An 18,596-nucleotide genomic window follows, 5' to 3' on the forward strand; every position below is an offset into this window, starting at 1 on the left:
GGGCGCTGTACTACATCAATACGACTACCACCCTCATACACACAGCCACCTATGCCATCTGCATAATTAAAAGAATCACGGGCTGACAAGTTAGCCTGCATATGGGCTGTAAAATACCTTCGGTACAAGGCCGCAATACATCCTCGATCTTTATCCGATATACATAGGGCTGGTCTGTTGTGTCAAGAACACGGTCTACCGACTTCCCTATGCTTCCAATGCTATTTCTAGTATCCTGACTCAATTATTCGTCATGTCTACATATTTCGATCTCGATAATATAAGCCAACCCAAATCGAAGCGCCCGCGTTTAGACGAGGCACCGATTTGTTCGTCGGGCTTCACTTTTACCGCAAACAATACCCTCCCTGCGATAGAGGCATCAGAGTGGTCAAATCTAGGTGGTCATCTTGACACGGAGCCTACGGATGTCTGTCACAATGTCTCTACAGGGACCTTAGACCTTTTACCAAATTTTGACAATCCTTTATCGCAACCATTCGGGTCATGGTCGCAGCAGCCTGGTACTTTCCTTGGGGCAGGAAATGAGGCATTTGCTTCTGCACATATAGATTTTACGATCAACCAACCCCCATGTTTTACTCTGCCCAATATCCTAAGTTCATATACCCCGGATGAGGACGAGATGGTTTGCTTCGGGATGGTAATGTGCGGCCTAATCTGTTATGAATGCGGCACCTAACAGCTACAGGTCGACAACATAACGGCAACCTATGAGCAACGGAGTCAGGAAGCGCTTTCACCCTACTTCACGGTACAATTGAAACCTTCGGCTCATTTTACTTCAGACATATATAAATCCTTCTTAGGTCGCATCCAGACCGAACATTGCCATATGATAGAAGGTCTTCTGGAAGAAAAATCCCTAAAACTACACGTAAGGTGCACGCCCGCCCAAGGGCAGAGTACCAAGAAAAGGGGGCGGAGTAACAACGTACTATATTGTTCTCTAAGTATTATTATATACGGACCTCTTGGATTATTCGGCGACATTGGTGATTGGTTCCAGGACTACGGGGTTTACCTACAGGATCCGGAATCATGTAACCTCGACGTACCAGATACCAAATACTATAACCCGCACAGGATGTCCTCGAGCGACTTTCATTTGTGCCCGATGGTCTCGGAGGTCATATCAGAATCATCTACTATTGTACTACAAGAGCTCCCGGAACTTCCCGATTATTTAGAAATACTAGGTAGCTACGCTGACTTAGAGGAAGCACCACAACCATCCTCTATTAATACTGCCCTGAAGAGGTATGTAAGGCTCAGATCTTAAGTTATTACAACTAACGAATTATGGCTCAGGCACCAGAAACAGGCCTTAACTTTTATGTTAAATAGGGAGAAGGGTTGGGGTTTCGGTCATGATTATCCAGACATTTGGGAGACCATTTACAAGGATCATACAAGAATGTGAGTTAAAAACACGCCACATCCTTTACTAACTTAGGCCTATGTATTCTAATCTGGGCTAGATTCTTCAATACGGTTTCTCGAGCATGCCAATTCCATGAGCCTGCGAGATTTTCCGGTGGAATCATTGCAGATCCCATGGGACTCGGTAAGACACTAACGATGATATCCTTGGTTGCTACAGATATAGATTCGAAAGAGGACATCGGCATATATCAGGAAGATACCGAAACAGGCAAGCAGGGTGTGGCAGCAACACTTGTAGTAATCCCACCGCCAAGTATGTGCACACCATGTCTATTGACTAGAAGTATGTTAACATGTGGAACAGTATTGAATACGTGGGAACAGCAAATTCAGAAGTAAGGAATACTTGTTTAAATAATAATAAACTAACAATATCCAGTCATACTATAGGGGGCACTATGATGTACCGACGACACCATGGCAAAACACGGCTGGTCGGGATAGAAGAGCTGAATGGCGTCAGCTTTGTTCTTACTACTTACCATACTGTTGCTGCTGAGTGGAAAGCAAACACAGGCACGCAGAAGTCCGTGCTCTTCTCTGTCCGTTGGAAGAGAATAATACTAGACGAAGGTAAGTCTCAATCATAAATTGGGAAATTACTGTACTAAATATAGCAGCACATTTTATTCGCAATGGAAATTCTAACATGGCTGGAGCTGTATGCGCCCTCGAGTCTGTATCACGATGGGCAGTGACAGGTACACCCATTCAAAATCGCCTGAGTGACCTCGCAAGCCTCTTGAAGTTCGTCCGGGTTTATCCTTACACGGACCCGAAGCAATTCGAGGCCGATATATCACGACCGTGGAAGTCTGGCGAAGATGAAGAGGCTGTAAGGAGATTGAAGCGACTTGCGGAATGTCTGCTGCTAAGGAGACCAAAGGCTATCATCAATCTTCCTCCTCGTAGAGATCAGGTTTATCCTGTTGAGTTTACGCCGGAAGAAAGACTTTCTTACGAGCGCCTGAGACAACAAACCATAGCACACATTGAAGAAGCACTCAGGTGCGGAACCGGAATGTCTATGTCGCATGGCTATATCAACGCTCTGCAACATATAGAGTCGCTAAGACTTTTTAGCAATCTCGGGCTCTTTTACGAATCAAGACATAAAAGGAGGTCACATCAACCCAATGGAGCAAGTGAGTGGAGCAATACTGCACAGAGGGTTTTCGATTCTCAGCGAGATATGTCGTCCATTACCTGCTCGCAGTGTTCATCGGCTCTGGGCCTAGCGGATACTCTACTCGACGACACAACTTCTAATGCAGAAGCAGCCCAGTACACTAGCTGCCTGAAGTTTATCTGTAGCGAATGTGTTGACAGGTTGCGTCGCCGTAGCCAGACTGCTTATTGTGATCATAATCCCCCGTGTGATTCAGCTGCTGTGTCTACAAGTGGTGCTGCGTTAGAGGAGATTGACAGCTCTGCCAGCCTTCAGCTCCGAATGGCAGCTTTCAACCCCCCCTCGAAAATAAAGGCTCTTTTAGAGGACATCAGAGGTGTCGACTCGAATGTTAAATGGTGCGTGAACCAGGAATTCTTAAGCATCTAGATGCTGACTTTATCCTCTTAGCATTGTATTTTCGACTTGGAGACTGACACTTGATCTGATCAAAGCTGGCCTAGATCGAGAAGGCATCCAAAGTATCCGTTTCGATGGTAAAGTATCACAGAAAGATCGTCCAGCTGTGGTTGAAAGGTTTGAGTCGGATCCTAACGTCCGCGTGATGCTTCTCACATTATCTTGCGGAGCTGTTGGGTAAGTGTTAAAACTCCCACGACTTATAACACAGAACCACTACTAACGGAATACCTCATAGTCTTACTCTTACAGCGGCGTCGCGTGCTTATTTGATGGAACCCCACTGGTAATCCTGACCGATAAATTTGATAGAATCTACCTAACGTTATCGTACAGGAATCCTACTCTAGAAGAACAAGCTCTTGCGCGAATTCACCGACTAGGCCAAACTCGAGAAGTAACAACCGTCCGCTTCTGTGTCCGAGACTCTTTCGAAGAGGTAAGTTAACCTCTAGAAAATCAACGCTAGACCTATGGCAATAAGCTAATATCCACGGATAGGAAGTCGTGAAAATCCAAGAATCTAAGAAGCAACTGGCTGGCGTACTGCTTCCCCATCAAGATAACGGCGATACGGATAGTAGCCGTGGCGCTTTAGAGGTAATTATGATTGGTATAATTTGAATATTTTCGTACATCTACTAACATTTGTGAAGCGACTGCGGTCATTGCTTTGAGGTTTCGCAACGAGACATGGCAAACAGAACCCTACAAAATGAGGTCGGTCATGGTCCGAATTGAATAGGCATACGAGGAAATCTTCAAGATATGTGTTCGCGTTTGCCTTAGCCTGATAAAAGTATGGCACTCTCGGCCAAGGGCTGGTATTATAGAAGACCGTCGATATGATTTTGGGTTATTGCGAGAAGTTAGGAATACAGGAAAAGAATGGTAGATATTTTGGTAGAAAATACCAAGGTGGGGGTGCCAAAAGCCCACAATTTAGAGACTTAATGTACCGAAGTACCGTTTCTTATCAGATAAGGTACCCGCAAAAAGTACCCTTCAATGAGCAATGTACCCACTTTATTTTTAAAGCTCCCGAAAGTTTTCAAGCGGTTTAGAGAATGAGAACTCACTCAAATTTACACTCTTATGTATCTTCAGCCTGCGATCTAGAATTCGAGATTGGCTTTTTGACGGAGCGCAAGTCGACAAAACTACTGTCCCTTTTCATATTTTTTCTTTCTATTCATTCCGAATCATATGGTCCACTACTACCAAAAGTAGCCGGCCGACATAATGCCGGCCAAGGTACTACAGGGAATAGACCGAGATGTCTATCAAATAATCAGAAAACTTGAGGATGAGCATGATCAAAAAAACCAAGCGTCAAATAAGGATGGTGGCAAGTCGCCCAGGTTTACTGTCTCAGGTGTTTACGACATTGTCAAACGATCGAATTCCAGCCTTGCGCGCCTCAAGAAAAGGCCCCTGGAGAGTTCTATCGAGCGAGTCCTTCGCCTACGAAAAGAAGAACGGAAAGAATTTGATGAGGAAGCCAGCCTAGATGAAGCGCCACCCACGTCACCAAAGCGCAAGGTAATCAAATCCCTCACTCTACATCGATATGCATTCATATACTGACATGAATAGGAACGCGATTATTTCGTTATGAACAAACACATCTCAAAGTCTTGGGACTTACCTAGGAACACGCGAACGGCGTCTCCTGAAACATCGGCCCCCGAAGCACCAGCTCCTGAATCGACTGCTACGAATGGGAACGTTTCTGGGGCTGATGTAGCGACCGCAACAACCCCTACGGTTGAGAGGGAACCTAATGGAGAGTCCAGAGCGAAAAGGCGAAGGTTCGAGAGACCTAAGGAGGATCGTAGCCCCCCTACCGGAGTTTCTTTGCACGATCTTGGTGGCATGGATGATGCTATTAAGATCCTTGCCGAATCGGTCACGTTTCCGATGCGATTTTCCGAATTATGTCTCAAGAACGATTTGGAGGCTACTCGCGGAGTTTTGTTGCATGGTCCGCCGGGATGCGGAAAAACGATGCTCGCAAATGCATATGCTGCCTCTCTCGGCATAGCGTTCATACCTGTCTCAGCCCCCTCGCTTATTGCCGGCCTATCTGGTGAATCTGAAAGGAAGATCAGATCGCTTTACGAGGAGGCTCAGTCGCTAGCCCCATGTCTCATTTTCATTGATGAGATTGATGCAATAATGGGAAAGAGGGAGAATGCCTCGAGAGAAATGGAAAAGCGTATTGTAGCGCAAATGCTTACTTGCATGGACGACTCGTCGCCTCAGAAGCTGGGGGGGAAGCTCGTCGTGACAATGGCCGCGACAAACCGGCCCGACAGCATTGATCCAGCACTTCGAAGAGCTGGGCGATTTAACCGAGAGATAAGTCTTGGAATACCGAACGAAGCCGCCCGGGAATCTATTTTACGAAAAATGCTTCACAATAGCAAAGTCTCTCCCGATATAGACTACAAACTTCTAGCTAAGAGAACTCCTGGCTTTGTTGGTGCTGACCTGAAAGATGTAGTCTCTGTTGCCAAGAACGAAATGGCCAGAGCAACGATGTCTGAACTCGCACAGACGGAACCCGTTGAGATGGATCTTGACCCTGAGTATCAAATATCACCTGGGCTTCGGCTACATCTCGCAATAATGTTGGCGGGGGATGAAGCCGTATCAGAGGAGAAATTCGTATTAACGATGGAACACATGCTCGAGGCGATTGGCAAAGTTCAGCCATCCGCCAAGAGGGAGGGTTTCACAACAATACCGGACACGACCTGGGCACACATCGGTGCCCTTCACGATGTACGAAACCAGCTTATGCTATCAATCGTAAAACCTATACAAAATCCAGAACGATTTGCAAGCAAGGGTTTGGAAGCGCCCTCGGGTGTGCTTCTTTGGGGACCCCCTGGATGTGGTAAAACTCTTCTAGCCAAAGCAGTAGCCAACGAATCAAAGGCAAATTTCATTTCTGTCAAGGGTCCGGAGCTTCTTAACAGATATGTTGGCGAGTCAGAACGATCTGTTCGTCAGGTCTTTAGCCGGGCACGTGCATCAGCTCCGTGCATTCTATTTTTCGATGAATTAGATGCGTTAGTCCCCCGGCGAGACGGAAATGGACCGGAGTATAGCGCTAGACTCGTGAACCAGCTCTTAACGGAACTCGATGGGATGGGTAGTCGATTAGGCGTTTATGTCATCGGTGCTACCAACCGACCGGACATAATTGACCCTGCTATCCTTCGCCCTGGTCGATTGGGAACCAACATCTTCGTTGACCTACCCGATGCCACTGGAAGAGTCGACATTCTAAAGACTCGAATGAGGCGCCTGTTGCCCTCTTACACCGACTACCACATTCTAGAGGCCGTAGCTCGCGACCCGCGATGTAACGGTTTCAGTGGTGCTGATTTGGACAATCTACATGTAGCAGCTGGTCAAGCAGCGGTGGAGCGTGCTGATGTTAGAGGCCCGGACGTGATCACACCGGAGGATTGGGAAGTCGCCCTTACCAAGATCAAGCCGAGTGTATCGGATAGCCACTCGAGTAAGTTTAGAGAACTTAAGGAGCTAGGCTGGGAATGATCTGTGACGCCTTGCGCTTAGTAGTTGGATGGCATGCGAGGAGTTTAGATACCAAAGTCTGAACTGATAGCGAGCATCGTCGGCTGCGGCCGACCGTTCATCTTAGTTTTTATTACGTGTACCTACGAATGATACCATAGCTGAATCTTAAGTAAGCAGTCATGAGTCATTGTGAAGTGAATGTTCTTAGGTGATATACCCTTGAGTCTGTCTCATACAAAGATCATTGTCACGGCAAAACAATATTCACGACCCAGTAAAGCATCCAACAATCCCACAATTACGAGAATACCCCTAATCCCAATGTATACATACGTAAAGACCCAGAGATTGTCGATTCTAGCCGAGGCTAGTAGTAGGGCTAGTCTGTATTATTTCAACTCGTTCTCATTGGCCAATTCGTCGCATCTACCCCATACAAATTACTTGCAAATCCAAACCATAGTACGTCATGAATAGGTTATAAATAAATAATCTACGAAAATCAAAGATGTATCACTCAAAGCGTTATGGAAGACGCACAATGCGATTCACTTTATGTTCAATTATTGGCAGAGTTTTGTAATCCAATCCAAGCCTCCTTTATTGAAAGAAGCCTGAACTCCTAACACACTTCCAGCCAACTGTTACAACAACGCATGATGCTTCTTTGGTGTTGGAAAAAAAGAGGAGATGGATATATGCTCGCACCGTCGAGGGTGCCAAATCGGTCTAGTAGTCTATGAATACACAACTGGCCGGTTCCTGTCTATGCGATTGGTATTGGTACATGTCTGTCTTTTATCTCGTAATCTTCGTCTATGCCGTAGCCTCCTTCAAGAAGCTGTAAAATGAGGTTAGTATCGTTGATATTAGGGGTGTTAGGAATGAGGTAGTACTCACGTAATGAGGTCGTTTCGGTCCTTCTCCTTCTTTAGACCACCGAAAGCCATCTTGGTTCCGGGGATATACTTCTTGGGGTTCTCTAGGTAGTCGAACTGATTATGATGTTAGTGGTTTTCATGCAAGAGCTGCTCTAAGATATAGCAACATACCAGAGTGCTCTCGTCCCAGGTGATACCCTTTTGCTTGTTGGCGTCTGTGTAGGAGAAACCCTCAACCTGACCGGTCTTTCGGCCGAAAAGACCGTGTAGCGCAGGGCCGACCTTGTTACCCTCACCATCCTTTAGGGTGTGGCATTGGGCACATCGGGTCTTGAAGAGGTTGGCACCCTTCTTGGAGTCACCTGAAGAAATGAAATGTTAGCCTTAAGATTCCGTGAAATTCTGAGATTTCCCATGTAGCGGTAATGTTCGCAGATAGCTAGTTGACCAAAAACCACCCCAGAGCCTAAAAAACGAGGTCGATACGCCGTCTTCAACCACCATGCGGCTGTATACCACCATCCGGTAAATGGCGCAGACAGTTGCGACGCTCTATGTATTGAGACCCGAATTATAAAAATTACATAGACGAGTGGTTGAGACAATAGCGGTAGAGATACTGTCCCGCAATGTAGCTTATCGTGTTCGTACAGGCAGTGGTGGTGGTTCAATGGCTCGACAAGCGTAACGTGTTGACATCATGACGAAGCGGATTCGAAAGAAAGACGCAAGGGGCGAAAGACCTACCAGCAGAGAAACCCATTTTGTCGTTATGGAGTAAGAAAACGAATAGAAGATATTAGAGATTAAATGTGTAGGAGATAGGCGAGAGAAAGGCGTAGTATGTAGAAACGAGAGGTTTGTTTCGTCTAAGTAAAAATTGCTCTTTAGGTTGTGAAGACAGGAGGAAGAGTAAAAAGAAAAAAAAATCGGCGCAAGCCTGGGAATTTTTAAAAAGCGATGAGCTCAGCGCAGTGCAACAGGACGAGCTAAAGCCAGGTTACTAGGGAAAAGCGAGCCACATTGTGGCGCGTGACCGCTAATTCTCGACCAATAGGAATTTACTAGAAGTAATACGCTTCCGGGGAAAGCCGGTGATTAATTTTTTTACTCCCTCAAAGTTTCCACTATTACCTGGTAAGTACCTTCTTCCCTTGACCCAGTCCGCAATCCAACTAAGAAACTCCCATTAACGATGAAAAATAAGTGGAACCGATGGGGCGGAACTGGAGGAATCTCGGAGTCAGGGTGAGGAAGGGTAGAGCCCCAGAAAACCTACGAAAATTTTCGAAGAACCTGACGCCAGAACAACGCGGTTTCCAGAAGACACCAATTAACCTCAAGCATTAAACCCTTTTAGGAAATCCATCCGACCATCGCCGATTCCGACCCTTTGGATTGGTTGAAGGAAAAGAAACTTCACCGGATTGGATCTATTGAATTTGGATCGGATCATAAGATAGATGAACTTCAAATTTCAAAGTTCATGCAAAACGCGCTCAATTTTATGTATGCATACCTAAGTAGGTATATACTACTGGGACTGAGACGCGCCTGCATTTTATGAGTCAATTGACATACGTCTAACATTGGAATCGAATCATCGATATTTTAGTGGTTGGCCCCTCCATCGATTTTAATATTTGAGGAATTTTAAGTTCCCCTCCTCAACGCCAGCCCGAGAGCTAGACGTCACCGTACTCAGCTTTCACGATGGCTTCAAAAACGACTTACATACCCCGCTACCTTCTACCTCAGTATGGTGCATTATGGCGCACAACCACACGCTCCGGTGCCTTCGCAAGGCCCCTCAACGCCGAGCTAGGACAAGTACTAGTGCGCTATGCCTCTAAAACGGCGGCATCAAAACCTACTACCACTGCGAAAACAGCCAAGACAACAGCGGCGAAAGTAGCTACTCCAAAGGCTGCTTCGACGAAAGCTAGCCCCACGTCCACTGCCGCCAGAGCAGCAAAGCATTCCGCGCCAACGAAGCCTCCTGCAAAAGCTACATCGACGGCTAAACCCGCTGTCATTAAACCGACGCCGGTATCAGCAGCGCCAACAACCCCCAAAGCTCCAACTCCGAAAACTCCCACATCACCCGCCGCTTCTTCGCCTGCACCCAGTACATCGCCGGCGCCGGCGCCAAAGGCAAAGACACCGGACCCGACCCCCGCAGCAAAGCCGTCAGCGGCCCCGGAACCAGTCGACCCCTCGAAACCTCGCGTCCTCGAGAAGCCGGAGCGCTTCAACCCGCCGTCACACGGAGCGCGATTACCACGCTCAACGCCGCGACACTACGGCGGACCTATGACAGATGCGGAAATACAAGCCCAGAACACGAAAGCGTATCCAGGGTTACCTCCACCGCCGAACACATGGTCGCATTGGTTCCTCCATAACCGATGGATCCATACTTTTATTACTCTGGTATGTCTGCCACTACCGGCGATAGTCTATGTATATATATGACGACAAACTCTAACATATTATCAGGGTACCCTTACATCCCTCGCCATCTACACTTTCGCTACCAACTTCGCCGCCAAATCCCCATTCGCCGACATGATCCCGCCTATCTCCGAGTTCCCGCGACACCCATTCCAGTATATAGACATCCTTATCGAAGTCATGAAATTACATGAGCGACATGAATCAGCTATAACGGCAGAGAAGCGTCGTCGCCGTGTTGAAGACGTCGCGAAGAGGGACGAGTACCGCAAGGCCCACGGCTTGGAACCAGCTACGGGTCTCTTTGGAATGGGCACGAAGAGGGATGATGATGAGGGAAGCAAGAGTAACGGCGGCGTAGAGAAAGAGGCTGCGGCGGCTGTAGTTGCCGCGGAACCGGTTGCGACGAGTGAGCCTGAAGCTACTACGCCGACGGCGACGGAGACCACGCCGGATGGGAAGAGGAAGAAATACCTTGGGATATTTTGAAGTGGTGGGAGTTGTATACAGTAGTGTGGAAAGAGATGAAAAAGGAAGTAATAGCCACTACTCAATTTACTAGGTGAGAGGCTACCATGACGGCGGCCTTCCCTAAAACGAATCTCAACTCCGGGACAAGGCAAAAGGATACGAAGCAAAGCAAGCTCCAGATTTGATATCAATTAAATCGTATCGCACATAATACGATTTCTATCCCAGATCCACAGCGTCCAAACCATCCAGGACCTCGTCCGTAATACCGCCCTTTTCTAGTACTTTTTGTACCATAGCGCCGAGAACAGCTACCTTAGCTCCTCCTCTAGGCGCCTTCCACACACCCTCCGTGTTTTCTATCTCCGCTGCTCGAGCTCCTGGGTCCTTCGCCGCGGGCACACCTTGTCCCCACGCAGCTAGATTCACCGAGTTTGGCACTCCCGGCGCTGTTAACCTTGACGGTGGATCTATTGTCCGTACGGAGAGCAAGCGTAATTGTCTACCTGTCTCTGCTATGCCATCTACGTCCATCGCCCCGTCGTCGCCGTCAATAACAGTCTTCCCGCCCACCGATACCGCAAGTGCCGAGTCCGCTACCGCGAGCTCCTCCTTCGACGGGTCGAAAATGATGCTTTCGCCTACAGCCATGACAAGTAATGTGACAGGCGGCCGCGAACTAGGCGTGCCGGTGCTGGTCTGTCGCGGGTATATGTATGTAGAGGAGGCCCAGTCGTCGTCGAACATAGGATCTTCGTCCGCTTCGGATTTTAATCGTGGAAGTCGGGTCGCGAGGAGGGCGAGGTGTGTTGTTAAGCTGAGGAGCGGGAGCGGGTAGGAGAGAGGTGGAGAGATGAGGATGATCTGTTCGATATACATATTAGCTTCGTGTACAAGAAAGATACGACATATTTCGGAAGAGTTGTTCGCGAGCGTTGTATAACGTATATATGGGTAGACTCACGTCAATGTAAAGCTTCCAGTGAAATCGTCGGTTGATCCATAACTTCTTCGTAAACTCCCCATCCGCTAACAATGCCTCACTAAGCATCGTAGCCAGAAATACGGTGCTACTATCGTCGTCGCGGTATCCAGGAATTTCAACCGTAACCTCGACCCAATCATTCTCCCCCGCTATTAACGCTCCCTTATCTTCCTCTTCATCAGAGACTTCATCTTCCTTCTCCGTTTCTTTGCCTTTTCCATGTCGTTTCCGCCGTAATTCCTTATTCTCGTAGAAATAGTCTTGGTACGATACATGCGCTTTTCGGCTCTTTTGTACTTCGGCTTTGACACCGACGACGGCTTCCGTGCCGTCTGCGAAACATATACGCGCGCTGCCGTTGGCGCCGGGCAGGACACCGGCTTCGGCTGTTAGGGGGCGGAATTGCGATGCGCCCCGGCCATCGGGGCGGACTGGTGGTGAGAGGAGGAGTGCGCTGTGGAGGTAGGCGAGTTCGGCGGGGGAGAGGAGGAGGTGTTGTGTTGTGGATGTTGCTGTCGCCATTGTGATATTTTCGACGATTGGTTGGTTAGTGGGAATAGAGAGATGAATTGTAGCCTCGGTGGGCTTTTTGGAAACTTAGATTTCTTCTTAGATCATAGCCCTTTGAGAAATTAGACTCGGAGATCATACGTCAATTGTCAATGTAAATGTATTCGACTATGTCTCGTCGCGAGGTTGAGGTGGGAGATTTTTCGAGCTTGAGCTCTATATTGGAGGGGAGGAAAATTGATTGGTTTGAGCTTGTGGTGGGGCTCTTGATTTTCTATGTAAGTGATCGGCGAGGCTCGATACTGTGTCTTATCGATAAGGCATTAAGATCTTGGGAAAGTGCTTATCAATGCGATGCCGAATTTCGCTCACGAAGGCTTCTTGTTTGCTTACTAGTAAGAGAACTCCAGGTATTTCGCTTCTCTAAAACTGTACACTATTTCAAGCATTTACCAAATTCGACAATAATGGACTTTTGTTTATCTACTCGCCTATTTAGGAGGACTTAGTCGTTTTCGGATTTGTAATGTCGGAAATCGGAGCAACCAACGCCGGGTCCTCGGAGACAAATCCACGACGGACCCAGACGGCACCGAGAGGATTTGGTGATCGTGGGCATTGTGGTCCTGTTAATAGTATCACAGCCCGTATAAGTCAACCAATGTCAAGCTACGATGTCCTCCTCGAACTTCACATATCTAAAGCAACGCTCACTGAAAGTCTCCGGTGTAGATCATGTAAGCGACAGTACGAAGAATTAATTGGAAATACAAAGTCATGTTAGTGACGGAACTCTTATCATTCGTATTTAAAGGGGGTACATTCTTCAATTCAAGATGTTGCTTCTCGTGCTGTGTTGTGTTGTGTCTCATTTCCGATCTGAGACAATTCCCGACTAACCAGATATACAAAACTACGTACTCAAATTCTGCCCTTTCTCCCTACTAATTTACACAATGCCTCCTCCATTGAGTAAACTCATATACCAAGGGTACATGAAATTGTTCCCGATCCCACTTCCGCCGCCAGGAAGTTTTAAGGACCAAATCGCTGTTGTGACGGGTGGTACGAGTGGCTTAGGGTTAGCGACAGCTGTTCACTTCATCAATCTCGGCGCCACTGAGGTCATCATCACGAGTCGGGACTCGACCCGAGCCAATGCTGCTCTCGCAACGATCGAAAAGGAGACGGGTGGGAAAAGTAAAGGTCGCATCCGCGTTTTAGACCTTGATATGAACCGTTATGTCTCGGTTGTGGCCTTCGTGAAGGAGCTTAAGAAAGTCCGACAAGGCGGGGGTGGCGTCGACCATATTGTCTTGAATGCTGGACTCGCTGGTGTGGATTTTAAGATAGCGGATGAAGGCTGGTAAGGCTCCTGTCCTCCCTTTGGCCATGAGGAAAACCACCCACAAACGAGAAATGACATTATCACCAAATTTGAACACTTAGTTTAGCTAACATCAAACCCCTAGGGAGCAAAATGTCCAAGCAAACGCCTTGTCCACAGCCCTCTTGGCTATTCTCTTGCTCCCATGGCTAAAAGCCGAACGCGCCAATCGTTCGTCGCCCGCACACCTAGCTATAGTCGGTTCATCACGACACCAAGATGTCAACATCGAAGACTGGAAGAAATGGGAGGCGGAAACCGGTATCCTAAACCACTACAACAAGCCCGAGAACTGGACTTCGCCGGATGACATGTACGCGGCAACAAAGCTCATGGTCCATTATGCCATCGACGAGCTCGTGAAAATGGCATTGGGACCTGATAAACGGTAAGTTTCTTCCTACCCCTTTTCTGAATACCAACGTATCCCTCAAGAATAAACTTCCTTACTAACATTATTTAATCGTCTCTCAGCCCTCAGGTAGTCATAAATACAATGTGCCCGGGCCTAGTCTCAACAAATCTAGCAAGATACCACAAGGCGAAGGGAGCAGTGATAGCAGTGGTGGCCGGCATATTCATGGGGCTTTTCGGAAAGTCACCGGAGAACGGCGCGAGGACGTATCTTGCAGCATGCCTTACAAAGGAGGAAGAACATGTAAGGAGTACTCCTTCCGTATATCTCTATTATTGGTGGCTGACGTAAACCTTTCGCCTCGCAGGGGAAATTCATCCGGTTTTATGGCACAGAAGCTGAGTATTGGAAGTAAGTCGTCCTTGAAGATTTCATACAGTTAGTATGACTAACACAAAGATCCAGGCTAGAAGAAATAGTCCTAACTGGCGAAGTCGGGAGGAAGCTACAAGCCCAAGTTTGGTCGGAGATGAAGAATGAATTCGTCGCTAAGGTTCCTGAGGCGAGGAAAGTTTTAGGTGTATGATCTCTAGGTTGGACATAATCGATTGATAGGAAGGCCTAAGAATAGTGAACGTCGTCTTATTTTGAAGACGTGTTAGTTGATCATAGTTGATCATAGATGAAGATCGTGATATCTTTTACAGAGTATATGTTAAAGTCTCCTTAGAGGATTATTTTAGAGCGATGTTAAAAGATAATCCGCTAGTTTTGTTATTTGAATCATCAATACGCTGTTTTGTAGTTACATAGGATATCTATGCAATCTTCCTCCATGTCCTTTTCCAGCCTTGGGTTTGGCCAAAGGCAGTACTTCCAGGGATTCCGAATCGTAGTCAAGACCTGTGTCTACCGACATACAAAATCCAGTCTCGATAAATTTCCATCCCTAGAATTATCATCCCGCTACACCCTAAGCGTTTGATTTATAGGGATGCCGTCTCGTAGTTCTATTCTGCCGGATCCGATGACTGTCTTCGAAAATCTAAGCATATATCAGGTATGAGATCGAGGCCAATCGCCGCCACAAGTTCCGCTACCAGTGCCTTGGCCCCACCTGGGTCCGTGATATCTTCCCCTTTCCAGGAGAATATGGTATCAGCGAAAGAATATCTGTCGAGAAAACGTATTTTAATATCATCCAAATTCACCAAACTCATTTCTTCAGCGGATGGAATCCCCGGCATCCCAGTGTGGAAGAGAGACGGATCTTTGTGGCGTTCAGCATCCTCCTCCGAGTCGTCCTTCTGGCCGTCAACATCCATCTTTGAGTTTTCTCCTTTGGGCGAAGGATTCCTTAGAGCGTATTCCCCTGTTCCCTTGAAATCAAGGTAGCCGTGGCTATCAAACTTCGCGATAGTATCTTGGTCGAGGTCTACCCATTTGAGGGTCTCTGGGTCGAGAACTTGTTGCGGGGAGAAATCCATCTTGTACCTCATCTTGGGGCATGTATGGATATAAAAGCCGGGGTACCACCATCTGCTCCTTCGTCAATATGTATCCTGAGTAAAACCCATGAATTATTTGAATTATCAAAGATGATGGCGTCGAAAATAGGTATTACAAAAGTGTATGCCTGGATAGTCAAATGTAGATGGCACTTAGGGCAACGCCGTAATAAGGAATAGGCTGTATCGCATATGGACCTTTTCGTACTTACCGGTAGCCGCCCTCTATCGCCAACGCGATCTCCCGCAAAGCCCCGAGTTTTCCAGGACTAAACCTATGAATGGATTCATGGTATAGAAAATAGACGGCGCTCACAGACTGAGGAAGAAGGTCCAAAACGCCTATAGCTACTAACTTACCATCGAGTCGGTAGCATTGGTGGAACGAACCAAGTTGACGTTCCCGGCCATCCGGTGCCGTAAATTTTTCTGGTGTCAATGGCGAGGTACAGAGGAATCTTTTGAATCCTTCACGAGTGATAGATGATGGGGACTCATGGTGGACAAGCCGTTGGTAATTTTCGAAGACAAGGTATTTCTCTTCGGTGAATTTGTTAGACTCTAGGGTGACGGTAAACGTATGAGAGGGCTCGGGTGGTTGCTTCAATGATGAGCTGTCGCTTTCATGAATTCTTTCCACCAAGTCAAACTCGGTGTCCCGCTTCCGAGCCTGCTCGCGTGACTTCGGATATAAGCGAGCAGCTTCTTTCGCGTACTCCTCACCTATGACGTACTTGTTGAAGCGATTGATAGCTTGCCGTTGATCTTTAGACGGCCGAAAACGGTCGGAATCAAGGCGAATTGTGTAATGAGGGCAACAAGAATCAAGTTGGTTTGGTCTATAGAGCAGCGTCCCGGATCGTCTCCAACATCGATCGACTAGAGTCTCGTACATGGCCGGACTCATAGATATCGCACGTGCATAGTAGGAGTGGCCTGGAGGCAAAGGTAAGTTCAAACATGCTCAAATCACGATTGCAAAAACCACCATGTGCTTAGGCGGGAAATCCTTGTAGGACGCTACACAAAGTAATAGGTTCAACAGATGACACGATAGTAAGTGGATAATATATCAGAGCCACCATGAAATACCGACGGTTAGGCATGTGTGCAGAAGAGGACATCAGATCGTGAGTGTATGCCGGCATGATCGAGTGAATACATCCTGTGAGACTAACTGGTACCCTTTCTACGGCAGTAACCGCAGCTAATTGATTGTCTATACCCTAGAAAGAGTTAGTCGTTAAGTATCCAACTACTTTGACATCATGAATTATAGAGCCCGGTTTTCTTTAGTGAGCTGAGTAAGAGATATATCGATTAAAAAAGCAAATTTTGGACGTAGGATTTATTTTTGCTGATCACTTGATTTCAATTGCCTACAGTGATCATCCTCGGAGATAAAAGGAGAGGGGGGGAGTAAAGAAAGGCGCATTTCGGGGTGCAAAGTACACGATGCCGAGACGGACCCCAGATTGAAGGTAGTGACGGGTCGAGGTAACACGCGATGATACGTCGGCTGGCTAAGATGCAAGCAATTGTAGGTAGTACGGGCTGGCGAGGTTCGCACAGGGGAGCGCGAGATGTTACTAGGCTGTGGCTGATTGCCTGGTATTTAATGGTTCCTTGGCAACAAATGGCAACAAAGAACTGCACAGTGGTCCCTAGTTCGAGTAGTCCAGCCGGAGACGGCCCTCCTGTTACTCCTAGTCGTTCTGCCGGAGCCGTGCGGCGGTTCTCGAAGACGCCAGTGGGCTGGTAGTGGCGCGCCAACGAACACGATGGAGTGTTGTATTCTCCATAAAACCATATGCAAAGCGGCGGACCAACGACAGCGTCGCAATGCCGCACGGGGTGGAATGGTTGGATGATATTGAACGGGAGGCTGCTTGGGGTAGAGGTAGATGGACTTAAGAGTGATGATCTAACTCACCAATTGGCGTTATATACAAAAATGCATTTTCAGGGGTGGCCTGCATCCTTTCAAAAGACGCCCCCGCGGATGGCTAGAATGGCTAGACTTGTAGATGGTCAGACAAGCACATTTGATCAGAGGGGGGAGACAGCCTGGCAGCGCACGCGCGCAGGGATTGTTTTTTTGGCAAGGGATGTAAAATGTAGAATGTAAGTAGACATACCGGGCGGACCGAACGAGAAAGAGTCGGTGTCGAGTCAGACGACGAGGTATATGTATAGAACAATAACCGAGGAAAATATGTGCGTTAGGTATGTACAGTTACAAGAGTTGAATGAATGGACGATGCTGTGCGGTGGGATATTGCTAATATTGGAGGTTAAGCATATCCAATGCTTCTTATGTATATCGGATGGTGGGGGAGAAATGGGAGAAATGCCTTATAATGTATAGGAAAGGTTAGAAAAAAAAAAAAAAAAAAAAGGTTGTTGTGCCATACGTGACTCTACTATACACTTGTGCTATCAATAGTGGGAGGAGTTACCGGAGTCTTTTAAGACGTAAGGTCCGATGGTACCTAGGTACCTACTCAAGTACCTCTTATACATGAACGTACGGAAAGAGCTGGAGGCAATTGATGCTTTTTTCGATCTGTCCTGCTAGAAGGTACAATATGAGGTACGTTCTTGCCATACAAAATATACAATAACATACGCATGTTGAAGGTACCTGATATTACCGCATGGAACAAGCACGCCTCGCGGTACCTACATACATGTTACCTTGGTAGATTAGGGGTTTACCCAAGGTAACAACTCTGGTCACTGCTACCTAGGCAAATTTCCGGATTCAGAACCTGCATGGCATTATGCAGGTGCTATGACGAATTATACAGTCCGGCTCTACCTATCAATTCTATAAGAAATAATATACCTAATTGTCACGAAAAACCTCGAAGAGATATTGGTCAATTGAACTAGGATGGGGATAGTGTGAGCAGTTTATATTAATTCCTGGGATATTACGAGGAATATACGTCAAGGCTTGTGGAACCCCCCCCCCATCTTCCTGTTATAAGCTATAGGCATCTATGCATGATAGTATATAAAATGTGTATAAGTTGTAAGTGAGTCGAGGCTTTTTCTATGGATGACCATGTTGTCATTATAGTTGTACGAAGTACAAAATAAACCCTGGAAGGATTCTATCAACATGTACCTAAACTTCCAAGTTCTTCTCTACCTACTCCCCACGCCAATCTTGGGCTACATGTATATATTGATCTCCATTCAGGTTTAAATACTACGTCACCAACCCGGCTTGGTTCTGTCACGCTGATGAGTTGCCGTTCAACAACTTTTTCTTACTTTCTTGCTATGACATTGGACGTTATCGGAATGCCGCATCGGTAGCTAGACTTTTTTGTATAAATTATACATGAAATATGAACAGGCGTTATGCATATCGATGTTTCCATCTTCATAGTAAGTGCGGCGGTGTGTAGTATACAGCCGTCTTATACA

General features: G+C 47.0%; 7 protein-coding genes across 7 annotated transcripts; 4 read left to right on the plus strand and 3 right to left on the minus strand.

Annotated features, from left to right (window-relative positions):
- Positions 1-59: 59 nt before the first annotated feature.
- F4822DRAFT_260603 (SNF2 family N-terminal domain-containing protein) lies at positions 60-3,816 on the plus strand. Its single transcript, XM_051454566.1, has 12 exons — positions 60-664; positions 713-1,281; positions 1,333-1,440; positions 1,503-1,720; positions 1,772-1,802; positions 1,847-2,040; positions 2,088-2,994; positions 3,047-3,232; positions 3,294-3,341; positions 3,392-3,494; positions 3,557-3,655; positions 3,712-3,816. The coding sequence occupies exons 1-12, from the start codon at positions 254-256 to the stop codon at positions 3,730-3,732; spliced, it is 2,895 nt and encodes a 964-aa protein (XP_051314640.1). The 5' UTR covers positions 60-253; the 3' UTR covers positions 3,733-3,816.
- A 301-nt stretch (positions 3,817-4,117) lies between these two features.
- F4822DRAFT_404216 (AAA-domain-containing protein) lies at positions 4,118-6,794 on the plus strand. Its single transcript, XM_051458179.1, has 2 exons — positions 4,118-4,597; positions 4,652-6,794. Exons 1-2 carry the CDS (start codon positions 4,298-4,300, stop codon positions 6,623-6,625), a joined length of 2,274 nt encoding a protein of 757 aa, XP_051314641.1. The 5' UTR covers positions 4,118-4,297; the 3' UTR covers positions 6,626-6,794.
- Positions 6,795-6,949: 155 nt separating this feature from the next.
- F4822DRAFT_260790 (cytochrome c-like domain-containing protein) lies at positions 6,950-8,726 on the minus strand. Its single transcript, XM_051454569.1, has 4 exons — positions 8,236-8,726; positions 7,660-7,850; positions 7,508-7,602; positions 6,950-7,448 (listed from the first exon to the last, which is right to left on the minus strand). Exons 1-4 carry the CDS (start codon positions 8,249-8,251, stop codon positions 7,424-7,426), a joined length of 327 nt encoding a protein of 108 aa, XP_051314642.1. The 5' UTR covers positions 8,252-8,726; the 3' UTR covers positions 6,950-7,423.
- Positions 8,727-9,201: 475 nt separating this feature from the next.
- F4822DRAFT_429486 (uncharacterized protein) lies at positions 9,202-10,431 on the plus strand (the record flags this gene model as incomplete). The annotated part of the gene is made up of 2 exons (XM_051461110.1): positions 9,202-9,921; positions 9,988-10,431. The coding sequence occupies 2 exons, from the start codon at positions 9,202-9,204 to the stop codon at positions 10,429-10,431; spliced, it is 1,164 nt and encodes a 387-aa protein (XP_051314643.1).
- Positions 10,298-12,177, minus strand: F4822DRAFT_260788 (ribosomal protein S5 domain 2-type protein). Its single transcript, XM_051454568.1, has 2 exons — positions 11,378-12,177; positions 10,298-11,277 (listed from the first exon to the last, which is right to left on the minus strand). Exons 1-2 carry the CDS (start codon positions 11,918-11,920, stop codon positions 10,633-10,635), a joined length of 1,188 nt encoding a protein of 395 aa, XP_051314644.1. The 5' UTR covers positions 11,921-12,177; the 3' UTR covers positions 10,298-10,632.
- Positions 12,178-12,299: 122 nt separating this feature from the next.
- On the plus strand, positions 12,300-14,399 carry F4822DRAFT_404223 (NAD(P)-binding protein). The gene is made up of 5 exons (XM_051458180.1): positions 12,300-13,274; positions 13,381-13,683; positions 13,770-13,953; positions 14,018-14,061; positions 14,116-14,399. The coding sequence occupies exons 1-5, from the start codon at positions 12,865-12,867 to the stop codon at positions 14,234-14,236; spliced, it is 1,062 nt and encodes a 353-aa protein (XP_051314645.1). The 5' UTR covers positions 12,300-12,864; the 3' UTR covers positions 14,237-14,399.
- Positions 14,400-17,531, minus strand: F4822DRAFT_404228 (arginine-tRNA-protein transferase). Its single transcript, XM_051458181.1, has 4 exons — positions 17,092-17,531; positions 16,337-16,384; positions 15,371-16,094; positions 14,400-15,189 (listed from the first exon to the last, which is right to left on the minus strand). The coding sequence occupies exons 1-4, from the start codon at positions 17,135-17,137 to the stop codon at positions 14,661-14,663; spliced, it is 1,347 nt and encodes a 448-aa protein (XP_051314646.1). The 5' UTR covers positions 17,138-17,531; the 3' UTR covers positions 14,400-14,660.
- Between the last annotated feature and the right edge of the window lie 1,065 nt (positions 17,532-18,596).

Source organism: Hypoxylon trugodes, assembly GCF_022578975.1.
Source record: "Hypoxylon trugodes strain CBS 135444 unplaced genomic scaffold F4822scaffold_5, whole genome shotgun sequence".
NCBI classification, from domain to species: domain Eukaryota; kingdom Fungi; phylum Ascomycota; class Sordariomycetes; order Xylariales; family Hypoxylaceae; genus Hypoxylon; species Hypoxylon trugodes.